Genomic DNA, 15,101 nt, shown 5'->3' with positions numbered 1-15,101 from the left:
AAAGATAATTGCATTGCTCTTTGAAACCAAGGGAGAGCTAGTTCATTCCAGGAAAAGGAGAAGGGAAGGGGGAAGGAAGGGGGAAGGGGGAAGGGGGAAGGGAAGAGAAAGAGAAGAGGAGCCTGTCACTTGAATCAAGCTGTATTTTCATAGTAAAGCTGGAAACAGAATATTTGAGAGTTTGAGAAGTGGCAGGATCTGAAGGGGACCACCTCAGTTTGGAACCAAAGAAAAGGAATAAAGATTTCCTAAACAAGGAAGTATGTACATGCATTGGGAATTCCTTGGCCTTGAATCGGACATCTCCAACTTCTTTCAGCTTTAACCTATGGTCCTTGTCTTTGTTTTGATTTTCTTCTTCACTCTTTCTCTCCTTTCTGAACCTTTCTAAAGAAAATTTCCATTTTAATTGAGTCATACACTATGGGTGGTTCCTAGTTCACGTTTTTAACTTTGGAAACCACATAAATGACTGACTACATTGGATAGCTGGTTCTATGTCATGGAAATGCAAACATTAATATTCTAGTCATGGACTTTAATTCAAAATGGTAACAACAGAAATTCTGTATTTCCTGAAGAAAAGAGTGTTCATCCCTCCCTATCTTTCTTTAGTGTGAATTATAGTTATCAAGAATTTTAAGGGGCATACTTAACATAGACCCATAATCTTTAAAAATGCTGTTTGAATTTAAGTTGTTCATACAGAAATGTAAAAAGTATCACAAGAAATAATTCTAAATATTATAGCACTAAAGCCCAATGAAAGAATCATTAACTGTGTGCTTATATCCAAACCATAACCATTCAATCCAGAATTGAAAAATAAAAAATTGAAGCCCTCCCCCAGCTCAAGGTCAGGCCAGATGAAGTCTCTACAAAGAGACCAGAGCAATTGGGTAGGGGGAAGCCCCATGACCAACAAAGACTAGACTTCTGCAACAGAATTTTTCAGGCTTTTAAGCCAATCTCAGCTCTACCTCTGACTGAGTCTTCTCTCGGTTAGTAAGCTGGTTGTATTCATTTACCCAGGGAATTCTGAACAGGCCTCCCTCCTCTCCTTTTGAAACTTTGTTTGGGCTCTTCCCAGTATCTAAAAAACAAACAGAAAAATCGGGGCATATCCTCTTTTATCTTCTGTCTGTTTCTTCAGGAAGACATTACATTACCAACATGTCCGTGGCTGGTCTCCAAAGCATTCCAGATTCCATCTCCTGCAGACATCATGATGTGACAGGACCACCATCCCTCTGCCCTCTTTCAGTGCATTATTACAATCTTGTTAAGGGTAGGGAATATGTCTTCACTCTGCCACTTGAAAAATGTCTGATCCATAATAAAAATGTATTGGATATTGTCTAACTGCTTGCTATTTAATCATGAATGACTGATAGCATTTTCCAGACCAACACTCATTCATTATCCAGATGAAAATTCTCAAGGAGAGATAATTCATTCTTTCAAGAACGTTCCAAATGCCAGAAATTTTCCATAAGACTGGCTATGACCACATTACCTCCCAAAGTGACTTTTTAAAAAAAAATCAGTAATAATTAGTTTATCCTTACAACAACTACTCAATAAGACATAGTTACTTTCTCTAGTCCAGTAAGCCAAAGGAAACTCAGAGAAATAGCTTAGAAAGATTATACTTGAATCTAAGGTGTTATCAGAATGAAAAAGGTTAGCTGACTGAGTCCAACTGTGAACTCTTTCAAGTCAAAACTAACTGGGAAGTAGAGAGCCAGACTTTCATCCTTGTGACCCAAAAGATGATAGCCATTTAAAAGCTAAGGTGTCCTGCCTTTACTATATCCCTTGTCCTCTGATGTTGTACTGTTCTGCCTTACCATACCTCCTGCCCTCTGACCTTCCTCTACCATGTCTTTTGACTGCTCTGTTGACCTTCCCTTTGGCTATTTGAAAATGCCTACATATCTCTGGGAGTTAAGATTCTGTCTACATTACACAACAGTATAGCTCCTTTCCCATACTATATGCCTGCCTTATACCCCTACCTCCCATAAAGTGTGTAGTATGTATGCATGATACTGTGTCTACTAATTTATAGATTTTTTTCTTCCTACAAATATGTATCCTGAAGACGAACACCAAGTGCCAATTTGTTTTGCATTCTTATTGTGCATCATAATCCTGTCCAACTGTTGAAGCTCGGTGACTGTCAGTTAAAAGACACAAAATTAAAAGCACTAAGACCTTTGATGCTTGCTATTTGCTTGTCTTTTAGTTAAATGAGAATAGCCCTGTGCTTTACAACATGTATGCTATCTCATCAGCCAATACATGCACTCCAAGGTAGAGAAAGCAAAACCAATGTGTCTATGAAGATCTCTGTCAACTATGCTTAGCTCTAAAAATAATGTCAAAGACAAACCATGATGGACTGATTAATCAGGTTATCTAAATCAGTGATATCCAGAAAAATAAATAAATAAATAAATAACTATAAAAATTAATGTGTACATTGCAACTAAAATATAAGTAGTACATAAAGAATTCAGAAAACTAGTAAAACCCAACCCTGTTTTTACAAAACAGGCTACTCATTTTAATGTGTTTAAAGTCTAATATATTAAATTACATTTTATTTCATTTATTTGAATTCTGTGCCTCTGCACAGCAAGACACAATGGATACCATTTTGAGAGACTAGGAATGAATCATAAGCCCGCCACTATTTATCTTTCATATTCTAAACACAGTCATTCAACGTTGCTGTATTTGCTGGTCATATCACAGCACCATGGCAGATCCACTCTGATCTCACGCAATTCTAACAGCCAAAGACAAACCAAAGGTTACTGTTATTTGAGACTTGATTGTATAGGCAAGGACAGGTTGTGTGTCTATACTGTCCATTTTCTACTTAATCTACTTTAAAGAGAGGTTACATTGCAGATATTCTCATCACTTCCATAACTGTGCTGTCATTTCTCACTGCCAAATGCCTAAATGATGGGAAACTTAGGCATAAGTTAAACCAGTCACTGTCTTGTTACTTTTCCTTAAACACTAATCTTACTGATCTTATCCAAAATTAACATAACAACATCAGTAAGAAACAAAGTTTAATCACCCATTGATTACTACTATGGCATAAATATTATTACTATGCAATATTCTCTTTTAACAAATGCTATCTTATAACAAATCCATAAATTCAAAACTACTATTATAAGGAATTTCTGTTGTATACTGAAAAACTCAGAAAGAAAATTTTAAATATTTCCTAAAAATCATTCAAATACTCAATTATTTGATCAAAGGGTTTTTGCTTGAACATAATTTATTATCGTGTATTCTTAAGTTTAAACATTATTTCAGTATGTTGATAATCTTTAAAATTATTTTATCTTATGTGTAATGTATTTTATATTTACTGAGTACTTGAAGATGTTTCAATTAAAATATAACTACATCATTTCCCCCATCCTTTGACTCCTGGAGTATTCTTTTCAATCTAGACAAAATATTTGTATAAAATAAAAGAACATGTGTGACCAAAGTTTTTGGCTTTTTGGCTCAAAGTCTGGTTCTAGGCAGGCAACTTAAAGGGAAGCACTTCCAACTACTAAGACTAAATCAAAAAGGTATCTATTGAAAACCATGACTTTGAGTTAGGCATAGTGGCACATGACTCAAATCCTAGTACTTGGGAGGTGGAAACAGGATGATCAGAAGTTCAAAATTATCCATGACTAAAGAATGAATTCATGAGCTTCATGAGACCCTGTCTCAAAAAAAAAAAAAAAAAAAGTACTTCAAAGACCCATCCCTAATAGACAGTTGTAGCTTTTGGTTGAGATTTTCTAAAATGTCAACAATACAATGGGCTGGGTAAACGCACATACTATATAACCTTAACTGACCCTTGTCTGTATAAGCAGAATCTAATCATTTATTTAGATGCATGAAGAATGGTAGTATTTGTTTATAGCACATAAACATAGATCTTCACACATAAAAACATGAAGAAGCCGGGCGTGGTGGCGCACGCCTTTAATCCCAGCACTCGGGAGGCAGAGGCAGGTGGATTTCTGAGTTCGAGGCCAACCTGGTCTACAAAGTGAGTTCCAGGACAGCCGGGGCTACACAGAGAAAGCCTGTCTCGAAAAAACCAAAAAAAAAAAAAAAGAACATGAAGAAGACATTAGATACCCTTGAGGTGTCTTCATGGAACTTTCTAGATACATGGAACCCTAAAGACTACCATATTGGCATAACACTTTATAATTGTCAGATTTCAGGAGAGAAGCCCAGCTAAGTACTGTAACAGTCCTGAAATACTTTTAACTTGATAAGTATCATTTTGCCCAGAGCTTTTCCATTTTGATTTTTATAGAATGCATTCTGTCAGACACTGTCAACATTATAGCATTACTTAACAATCACACTACATGTCTTCAACTAACTGGCCATTATAAAAAGGTTCAGGAAAGATTACATATGATGTCCTGATCTCACATCAAAATCCAACTTCACATGTGAATTTCCACTAGCTTTAAGCACATTTTAGTCTACCGATTCACTAGCCATCTCAGTAGAAACACATAATACTGGTTATTTACATTTGAGAAGTCTATACTCTACACATTACAGTACCCATCACCCATAGGTGGAAGCAGGATCACATTTAAAGAAAAAAAAAAACTCAAAACCAATAAATCTAGTAAGAGTAGAGTGAGGAAAGATCTACCAACCCAAAGAGCCCAGCTTTCAGAGTCTGAGGACAGGAAGGAGGTAACCATATCAGCAAGTTAATTTTGAGGCTTTGGGGGAAGTACAAAGATAGAATGTGAAACTGGAGATGACAGTGCTGGAAGAATATATCTAAGTCTGGTGGTCCCTATGGAAGAGCAGTTCCTGATATTTGCTGAACAAACACAGATAAAGGCAGAGATTGACATCTATTCCTAACTTACTCGCTGCATCTCAGTGGCTAAATGTGTGCACTCAGTGGGGAATGTGGAGTAGACTAAGCAACCACGTTTGAATGGAAAGAGCAATGACCCAGAAGTCGAAGACGGAAGATCTAAGTTCTAGCCCCTCAATTCTCACTAACTAATCACTGCCAGGACATATCGGTTGTCTTCTCAAAATGAGGCAGTTGGGTCAGAGGAGTGACTTTTTCTTCTTCCAAATCTAATCTTCATGAACACTAGACATCTACTGCATGTCTCAGTAACAAATCTTATAGAAATCATTTATATTTAGATTACATATATGTATGTGTATTTGAGTGTATGTATATATATATACATATGCATGTGTATATATATATGTGTGTGTGTGTGTGTGTGTGTATATATATATTATATATATATATATATATATATATATATATATATCCCATATACCTACTGTATTCTTGAAACTTAAAACCGCATTCCTACAAGTTCTATTCCATCTCCTCTACATATAAGATTATACAGACTTGTTCCTTAACATATGTTTACCATTGTTTTCTATATGTAAGTATGTATATCCTACAATAGACTATGTTCTCAAAAGAGAAATACAGAGCCCGATATAGTAAACATACATCTAATTTTGAAAGTCTTCACTGACATATTAAATCTTATCTTTCAAGTTTGCCAGACAGTGAACAATTCTCCACACCAATAGACTAGGTTATAGACTAGGTTATGAAGGAGATGAAAGCTGTAGGATTTTTGACACTGGTTTGTAAGCATTTAAATGTGTTAGAAATATCTCAAAGACCTCACCTGAATAAGACTCTCCCTGCTGTATAAAATATGGGAAGGGAAAAAGGATGGTGTCTTTGACAAGGTACCTTTCAAATGAAAACAAAATTGAGATTATCTAATCAGTTACCCTTGTGGGTGGAATGATCTACACCTGCACTGAATCTCAGACCTAGGAAATGACAGAGCAGATCATCTTTATGGCTTTCATGACAGAGCCACAGCAAAATGATTTCCTGAGATCAATATGTGGTTAAGAGAAAGCTGTTTTCAATGGAAACAGGAAGCTAGGAGCTAACCTGTTTCTATGGTAACCAGAGCAGCAGCTACCCAACAGCTGTAAGGGGAGAGAAAAAGAGGGCAGAAAGTTACAAATGAAAAAAATCAATTCTGGTTTACCTTATTGGTGTGACAGTTCTCGGAGTGCAATCAGAATGGGCAGAGACATGCTGTTCCTACCCAGCATCTTTAGCAATATTACCCCACAAACATCAAAACCTTGGAGATGACACAAAGTTTGGGTACTATCTTAATCCAATGTGTCATCACTTGTTTTTATCACTGATATTATTATTTACTTTTTGGAACAGAGCAAAGGAAGATGAACTGAGCTTAACTCAAGTTGACTACAGAGGAAGAGCACAGTTCTCATAGCTCCTAATACATTTTTTTCACAATTCTGTTTCCATATATTCTCTACCTCAGTTCTTTTCTCCTTTCAAACCCACATTCTATTCACTTTCTGTGACAATATTGACTACAGAGAGTTAAAAGTGCCACCCTTCAACCTCTTAAACGAGCATCAAACCATGTTATTTTATCATAAAAGTCTGCCTGAGCTGTTCTAAAAGGCAAGCCCTCAAAACTTCAAGCAGAACTGAATTACCTTTCTGTAATCTCTTCCTGGTTATTGTTTAGAACATTTGCCACTAGAGATTTCCTTCTGTGTTTACCTTTAGTATCCTTGCCATTTCGTTTAGACATATCTTAAAGATTGCCATAATAAAAAAGGATTTATGACTCGTAAGTTCAAAACACATAAAACTTGAAAAATACATTTACTTTACTTGTGGCAGTAAACATAAATAGTGATGATTTAGACACTCAAGTGAGAACGTTTGATCTGCACATAAACTTGCACATTTTCTTATTTTTATATGCTTTGCAAATAACCTCTTGACAAGTAGGGAACATTTTCTTGTCTCTCATTCAATTTTGTCAACAAAATTCAAAACTTTGAGTCTACAAATGGACTGTTAAAAATAAACATGAAAATCATACTTGTCCATCCAACTACATTTATCTTTGGTACACCTGGTACCTAGCAATAAAACACTTTCTTAAGTGTGTGATCATACATGCTACTAAAAATGCAATGTAGTCAATAAGGAGCTCTGTTCCTTTGCTGATGTGTTTAGACTGAGGTACTCTCTGGTCTTGCTCATTCCCCACAATAACTTAACAAGAATTGAATTTATTAATGAATTATATGGTTAATGTTCTGGAAAAGGTCAAAAGATTCTTAGATTGAGAAGGGAAACAACCAGACGTCGCAGCGAAATCTCCTTCAAGGACATGAACTTGAATTTCCTTTGTCCTACAGTTGGCCATGATTCAAAACTAATAGAGAAAAAAAATGAAGAGACAGCCACATTCTAACAGTTCACTTGTTTTATACAAGTACAACCTTCATTAAAAAGACTATACATTATTCTGAAACCAAAACAAACAAACAAACTAGACTGTAAGGACCCTCATATTAAAACGTCAAGGTCTAAATGCTCTCTCCAAGTGTGCCATCTTTAGTCAATTGACTATTAGCTAATTAACATTTTTGAAGGCAAAAAGAAAGATGTTGAAGCTTAAAAATATATATATAAGATAGGAGCAGCTAGATGATAAAAGTCTTCATTGGCGTGGTAAGGCGCATGGCACTTTATTCTGAAATGCGTGGTACCAGTTAAGGATTTCAATTTAGGCAAATCTTTGTGACAAAAACTCACCCAAGATTAGCTGATCCTGAAGAAGGGAGTGAGTGGCACAGACTAAAGCCCCAGAGACATGAGCTGCCATGGAAACCTGAATGATGGATAGAAGAGAGTCTACACGCAAGCAGGTTCTCTGGGGTGAAGAATATGCAGCATTATTGGTATGAGAACAACAGCTAGAAAATGGGTTTTACAACTGAACAATTGGAGGAAGGTGTCTTGGTTTTAGGTTTTGGGGTGTTTTTGTTGTTGTTGTTATTTTGTTTTTTAAGAAAAACACTTTGTCTTGGGACATTTTTCCTGCCTTGTTGGTTTTCCTAACTCAAACCATGTCTTTAGAAAATATTTTTATTATAAATTAAATAATTAACTTAATGAGAGCAAAGAAATGTATCTTCTGTATGCCTTCCCTTTGTGTAGACTTTGATGTAGAGCGTTTAAAAAAGAAATACAAACCAAAGAAGCAAGGTTTCTACAAGAAAATTGCATTTGGTAACCATCATTTGTAAGGGAAATAGAATATGTAAAAAATGCTCTTTCAACCTAGCAATGAAAGTTAAAATCAAGCTGGTCATGAAAAGCACGCATAAGGTGCCACAAAAGGGTCACACTTTTAAACAGGAGAGAGGTTGGTCACCTTGCTTCATCTACAAAGCAAAAGGAGAGGAATGGAGCAGAATACACTACACACACACACACACACACACATACACACTCAATACACACACACACACACACCATCCCTTTAGAGCTAGGAACAGATTCTTTCAAATGTTTTCTAAGCCTGGAAATTTATAGAGTACTAGTAACTATGAAAAGAATCTAGAAGCTTGACAAAGAAATCTGCCCATCATGTTCTCCTAAGGCACTGGATCTTGAATGGACACTCATACTCTAAACTGCAAATGTTGAGTTAGAAGCAGAGAAGACAGCACTTCCCCAAAGGCATCCCTGCTCCTCACTATCTGTGAATATTGGCAATAGCATTAATAGAGCCATATCTCCTCTCTTTCATGATCTTTTAGTTTTCCACGACAGATTTCCATGACAACTTATATGGGAATTTTTTTAAAAATTAAGAAAAATAACATATAAGTATGGTATATTAACTTACTTTCCAAATCACTAGAATATTAAAAACCTCTCAAATATATATTTATGTCATAATTTAAACTCCTAGATAAAGAAGACATGCCAGCAAAAGGCAAACAATTACAGGGTCATAAAAGTCAATTACCATTTCCTGTCACAAGTGCTTTAGTGTGACCTCATGAAAGGGAAAATAAAACACGTCTAAATTAAGACTGAAGCAATCTCCTTGATTTTGGAAGAATCATAAAGTAAACAAATAGGTGTAAGACCTGGAAAGGGACTTCAGCTAAAATTCTTCATCTACATACTTCAGGAAATAGATGAGCTAACTAACGTAAAGATAACAACTTCTATAAAACGCTTAACTGTATTAAGAATGAGGTTCATGAAGCAAATCACTTGACACTGGTTTACCGTTCCTCCAATCAGAATCACATCACTTAAACACAGCTTCCTCCTGCTGTCTCTTCACTGGTGTTCTGTGTGAAGAACCAGTCTGGTGTCGTTAGGTCAGGTCAGAATTGGAGGTAAAATATTACTTCGCCTATATGAAGTAATGAATTAATGCTGTGTGTTCTGATTCGGAGACTCCTTGGTGATCTGGAAAGTTACTTTGCTGAACTCGAAGTCTGCAAAGGAAAGTGACATCCTGGACACGGACTGGCCAATAACAAAAAAAAAATAATAATTCCAACAGGGTTCACCTAAAAAGCAAAGGTCACACATTTTTCTTCCTTTGTTGACTGGTGCCATGGGAAATTTATCCCAGACAATGCCCTACACTGCATGTATTTTAAAATGCTGTAAATGTCCTTTCCAAGTGGGAACCCTAATTAATGTCTTAGGTAGCTGTGCAGTCTTCACAGTCTAATCAGTTACAATCAGAGTTTTTTGTGGAAAGGGGCCAGGAAGATGTCATGACACCACTAGAATAATCTTGGTTTGGCTAATTACTTGATGTATGACCTTAACCATTTCTGGACCTCTGAGTCTTCATTTTCCTCATCTTGATTAGAAGGAGAAGGTCTTTGCTAAGTGACTTCTAAAACAGACTTCAGGCTGGTGACTGTCACCTGATTTTGCTCTCACCTGCTCTTGACCTTGTGCTAATTTGATTTCTTTCTCTATCTAACACAGATTATGAGGCAAATCCTCCACGTATTTACAAGGAAATCTAAGTATGGAAACTGTTTCTAATACCCAGTGGCTGTCAAGTCAATGGACTACCCTTCTCACTATTATCAACAGAATCAAATTTCATAGTAAGAATAACAGTTGTGCGCCTCGATAAACACTTAGGTACAGAACCCTGTTTATGATAAAATACAAACCAAACTAAGGATATCTTGCTATGTCATCAGGAGGAAAGATAATAAGGCAGGAGTTTCACTGAACACAGACTGAAGAAGACGGTCGTGTGATGAGCCTGAGAACAGAATCAAATTATCTCTTTAACCACCAAGTGGGAAGTACACAGTGGCACTCAGCTGAGAACCAAAAAGCACAAGGGCAAGGGCATGAGCCTGTGATTTTATTTATACCAATAAATGCTTTTCTGTTGTTTGTTTGTTTGTTTTTCGAGACTGGATTTCTCTGTATAGTCCTGGATGTCTCAAAACTAGCTTCTGTAGACCAGGCTGGCTTTGAACTCAGGGATCCACCTGCCTCTGCCTCCCAAGTACTGGCATTGAAGGTATGCACTACCATGGCCTGGCTGTCAAGAATCACATTTTAACCATAAACTGTTTTGCCATATGGAATACTTTTTAAAGAGCTGTATCTTAGTGTTAGCCTTAGTATTTCCATGTTTGAGTATAGGAGTGTGGGGCTATTCAAAAATTTATGCATGGGTTCAAAGGTCAGGCCCAAGAGAGCAACACGATTGTACATTGTCTGTGCTCTTTTTGTGCCTGAAAACCAAACACATGGGCAGATTTCTGAGGTAGTGTCAGAAGCACATCTCTCTGGAAGTCAGTGGGCAATGAGTGGCATAAAAGCTATGATGCAGGCATTTCTGACATGCCAAGGAAGTTGCTCAAGAGGGTAGCGTCAAAGTTCGTGGAGGAGAAATACCATCTTGTGGAGATGAGGGTCTTCTCTGGGCAGCAAAACCAAGATATATACAGTGGTAACAGTTTACTAAACTCAGTGTTCCCCTCTCATATACAACTAAAGCCAATTCCTATTCTGTATTATTTTTGATTATTTCTATTTCTCCTACTTCCTTTAAGCTGAAGACACTGTCGTTGGTAATTTCTCTAGTCCCTTCATGGGATTTTAGAAAGATAAATGGGTAAATATAATCATTCCCTTAAGTTAGAAACAAAAAAGAAGCATCAAGGCTAAGATTATAAGATAAAAAGTCTGGTAAAGTTTTCAGCAATCTGAGTTACTCAACAGAAGACAGGTCAATTGGGTGATTAATTCACAATCAACCTGTGAGGAACACAGGCACACTTAAAGCACCCAACTTGAGGATCCAGGATGCAGGCAAGATCACTGGGAACAGTTGCAACAAAATCCTCTTCCCCTCTGGGAAGAGACAAGGCTAGACACATTCTCCTCACACCCTACCCCCACCCAGACTCACACAGAGAGATGATGCCATTTCCCCTCTCCCTGTGTCCTCAGATTATATCCCTAACGTAGCTACTGCCCTGGGAAATCAGATCTGAGAGTTAGAGGTCATTGAAACTGTCACATCAGGATGGGCAACAGGCTCCAAAGCACATCCTAGCTAAAGGAAAAGGCTGGAACAACAACAACAAAAAAAAAAAGTTAAGGCAGAAACTAAGGTGAATGTAAAAATGACATTAGGACACATCCCAGGACTTTTACAAGGACGGGTCCCGTCTGCTAAAGTAAATCTGTGTGAATTGGAGGGAGCCAAATACTAACAGGGAGGGTAGAAGAGATGGGGTGAAAGAAAAAGTTTCTGGGCTTGCCCTACCCCATATGAAACATCTCGAAAACCGTGTTCCTTTCTTCCTCTTCATTTCAGAGGCTGTTGGAGGAAAGGATCAAAGTTTGAAGAAAAGTTGTGAGAGTTGCAACAACAGGGAAAGCTAGATTCAGGTCTTACCCTAGCGGCTCTGGATGAGTAGGGGTCCTCAAAGAGAGCCCACATGCGAGGCTGCAGCTTCCTCCAGCGGCCAGACTTGCCATCGGGTCCTCCCAGCCCCGCAGCATCCTCAATGCCCAATCTCTTGGCCGCTAGGTCCTCATCATCACCAGGGTCGCCCCCGATGAGGTCGGGTGTCTCGAAGATGTCCAGGGCCTCCTCCGCGTCCCTGTGCTGCCTGTAGGTCATCCAGCAGCAGGGCTCCACGTCGGTCTCATCGATGCCCCAGAAGGCCAGCTCTTCCTCGAAGAGCGGCCCGCACACGTCGGCGGGGCAGTGCAGCTTGCCCGTGCGGTAGTAGTTGAGCACATAGGCGAATACTCCTGGGTGGCGATCGAAGAAGAATTCGCGGCCTCCCCCAGGGTGGTCGCTGCTGCCGTTGCCACCGTGCGAACTGCAGTTGCCTGCGCCGCCCTCGAAGCAGCCGCTGGGGACAGGGGACAAGGGAGGCGGTCGCGGCGGCGGAGACAGCGGAGGGGGCAGCGGCTGCAGCTTGTCACCAGCTGCAGTCAGGCAGTCGCCCTGAGGTTCAGAGGAGGCAAGAAGGGCCAGGCGAGTTCCAGGCAGAGTCTTGAGGGTGCTGCGGTAGGTTTCGTGCCTGGTACCCCCGACATTGAGGATCACCCTCTCGTTGCTCTCGATCTTGCCCATCTCTGTGGCTCAGACATGACTAGGGGAGGCGAACACAGCACCAAGTTAAAGCTCTCGTGGGTCAGAGACTCATCAGGACCCCACCCCACCCCCTACCTCAACCCAAGAGTGCCAAGCTGCAGAGCTGGCAAGTGGAAAGGACCCTCCCAGGAGGAGCTTGGTGCCCAAGTCCTGTCCCCGCCTCTCACATCACGCCTGGCCCAGGTTCCCAGAGAACGAAGAACAGTTGAGTCTTCCTTGACCTTCCAGGAAACCTTTTTCTTTTGCGGCATACAGTCCACCCTTGGCTCTGACCTCTCCTTCCTTCTAGCCCTCCACCATGCCTCCCCTCTATCCCTGTCACATCCAACCTGCTTTAAGTCCCCAAGCCCCTCTTTCCTTCCCCCCAATCCCCACTGTTCACTCCCCAGCCTTTTTTTTCTACCCGCCTTTGCTCCAAGCTCTCCTCCTTAGATGGACCCCTTACCCACTATCCCATCCTTCTCTCTCGCTCAGCCCCTCCCCTGTTCTTAATGCAATTCCCCCCATGAGGGAGTTACGTTTGCTGAGGCAACTTAGCAGTGTTGAGTAGGAGGGGGCCAGGAGTAACCCAGCTGCCTGGAAACCCTGGTCGAACCTTAAGACAAGCTCTCCCCACTGCCACCACCACCCCCAGCACTAGGGGAGTGCCCTTTGCCCGCTCTGTTCTCGGTTCACTTCTCTCCCTCACCTACCAGGCAGAAGACTGAACCCAGAAGTCAGAACAACAATAACAACAACAAACGTCCCCGCTACCGCCTTTCACCAAGGAGACCTCTGACTAATTTCCTCATCCAATTTCCTTTTCACATTACTGTTGCTGTTTGTTGCTAAATGTTATTATTACTTGGGAAAGGAAACGGCTAACTAGGATCCATCTTTGAGGACAAAAGTGAGCAGTCTCTGCCACCCCTCCCCCTTCCCAAGAAAAACAAACATCTTGGGGTGGAGAGTGGGGGGTTGCTTTCGAGGAGGGGCGAGGCCCAGGAGAAGCTGCGGGAGGCACACCCCCTGGGTCGCTGAGCTAGACCGACTGTTTCCAGCGTCTCCCCAGGGGCTGCACAGCCAAGCTCTTAAAGCTAGGCAGGGGGATGCCCGCCTGCGCTGCCCTTCCCTGTCTCCCCTCCTAGTCCCCGGATACCTTAAGGAGACCGGGAGTAAAGTGGATCTGCTTGGGTCTCCCTGTGGACGAGATTCTTCCTGCAGTCGGACGGAGTCTCTGAGACCAGCTGAGCCGCCCTCCTCAAAGGAGAAACTACTTGTTGGCGTTTTTTCGGGGTTCAGGTGGTTGAGCCGCTTCTCTGGGTACTGAGGTCGGGGAGACAGTCCCCGCCCGCCGCCCGCCGCGCTCCCCTCCTTCACGCTGCTGCGATCTGCGGGCTCTCCCATAGCCACCCTCCGCACCCAGAGTCACCATCGCGCGGGGCTGGGCGAACCATGGAGCTCGGGGCGGGTCCAGCTGGCACAGCCCGACCCAGCTGCAGACCTTCGGCCCGGCTGGCTGTGTCTGGAGCGGAGGCTGACCGAAGGACAGAGGGGCTCACCCAGTGGAAAGTGAAGGCTCTCAGCTTAGATTTGGATCCACAGATTTGGTTCTCCCCCCCACCCCCGCCCGAAAGCATCCTCTGCTAGAGCTGTTCCTTCACCACCGCTTGCCTGAGCACACAGCTACAGTGGGTGGGTGGGTCTGGGGAATCTAGGATAAGCAGCTCCGTCCTCCGCCCTCTCTGGAGCCCTACCTGCACTCTTTAAGCACAGATCTCCAGACCCTGTCTCCTCACTGCCCCACCCCTCCCAACAAGAGAGAGAGAATATCTAAAGCCAATTGCATCTTTTCCTTAATGACAGCTGACAGGAGAAGTCTGCTTACAGGTGACAGGGATCTTGTTTCTTGTGTCTTCTACAGGGCTCTACTTTCTCTCTTCACTCAAATGTAGGTCTCCAGCCACCACCTCACGGTTACGTAAAACAAAACAAGTTTTTAAAAGTTTATCCCAGGAACATAATGCTCCAAAAAGTAAAACTTCAGCTCCCTTTGTCTGAAATAACCAAGCGACAAGGCAACGCTCTCATCAGCCAAGTCCCAGTTAACTCTACTGTCTCTCTCTGGGCCTTGTTTGTGCTGCTAGCGCTGATACAACTAAGTATTTACAACCGCAGGGCTTTCCCCCAGAAGAAATAGAGTATCTTACAATTTCAGGGCTCAGGGTTGGTCCTTCTGTAGGCCGTGAGGATAGAGTGTGATCCAGTCAGCTACATGAGCTTGAATGTAGCTAGTTTCTCCCGGCATCTCCTCACACCACTCTATTCCTGTGTACATGTTATGTGTGTCTTCAGATTCTCCATTCTCCGTGACATCACCCACATGATCCAACAACCCATGATAACGGCCTCATTTTAACCTGATCACCAGCCGGGTGTGGTGGCGCACGCCTTTAATCCCAGCACTTGGGAGGCAGAGGCAGGCGGATTTCTGAGTTCGAGGCCAGCCTGGTCTACAAAGTG

The 15,101-nt window shown here is 41.3% G+C and overlaps 1 protein-coding gene across 13 annotated transcripts in view; it reads right to left on the bottom strand.

Moving 5' to 3' along the window:
- Kcnc2 (potassium voltage-gated channel subfamily C member 2) overlaps positions 1-14,290 on the bottom strand; it is a 184,882-nt gene extending 170,592 nt beyond the window's left edge. For 4 of the 13 annotated variants that reach the window (XM_021174532.2, XM_029482367.1, XM_029482371.1 and 1 more), the window contains exons 1-2: positions 13,738-14,288; positions 11,889-12,597 (exon numbers count right to left, since the gene is read on the bottom strand). In XM_021174532.2, coding sequence (XP_021030191.1) covers positions 11,889-12,578 — 690 coding nt within the window. In that variant the 5' untranslated portion in view covers positions 12,579-12,597; positions 13,738-14,288. Of the gene's footprint in view, positions 1-11,888; positions 12,598-12,766; positions 12,861-13,044; positions 13,178-13,737 lie in introns of those variants that run through there. The other 9 variants (XM_029482370.1, XM_021174530.2, XM_021174531.2 and 6 more) reach the window with 5 other exon arrangements.
- Positions 14,291-15,101: the final 811 nt, after the last annotated feature.

This window comes from Mus caroli, chromosome 10 (genome assembly GCF_900094665.2).
Source record: "Mus caroli chromosome 10, CAROLI_EIJ_v1.1, whole genome shotgun sequence".
NCBI lineage: Eukaryota > Metazoa > Chordata > Mammalia > Rodentia > Muridae > Mus > Mus caroli.
The sequence above is the reverse complement of the archived record's forward strand: the minus strand, read 5'-3'. Positions and strand labels throughout refer to the sequence as shown.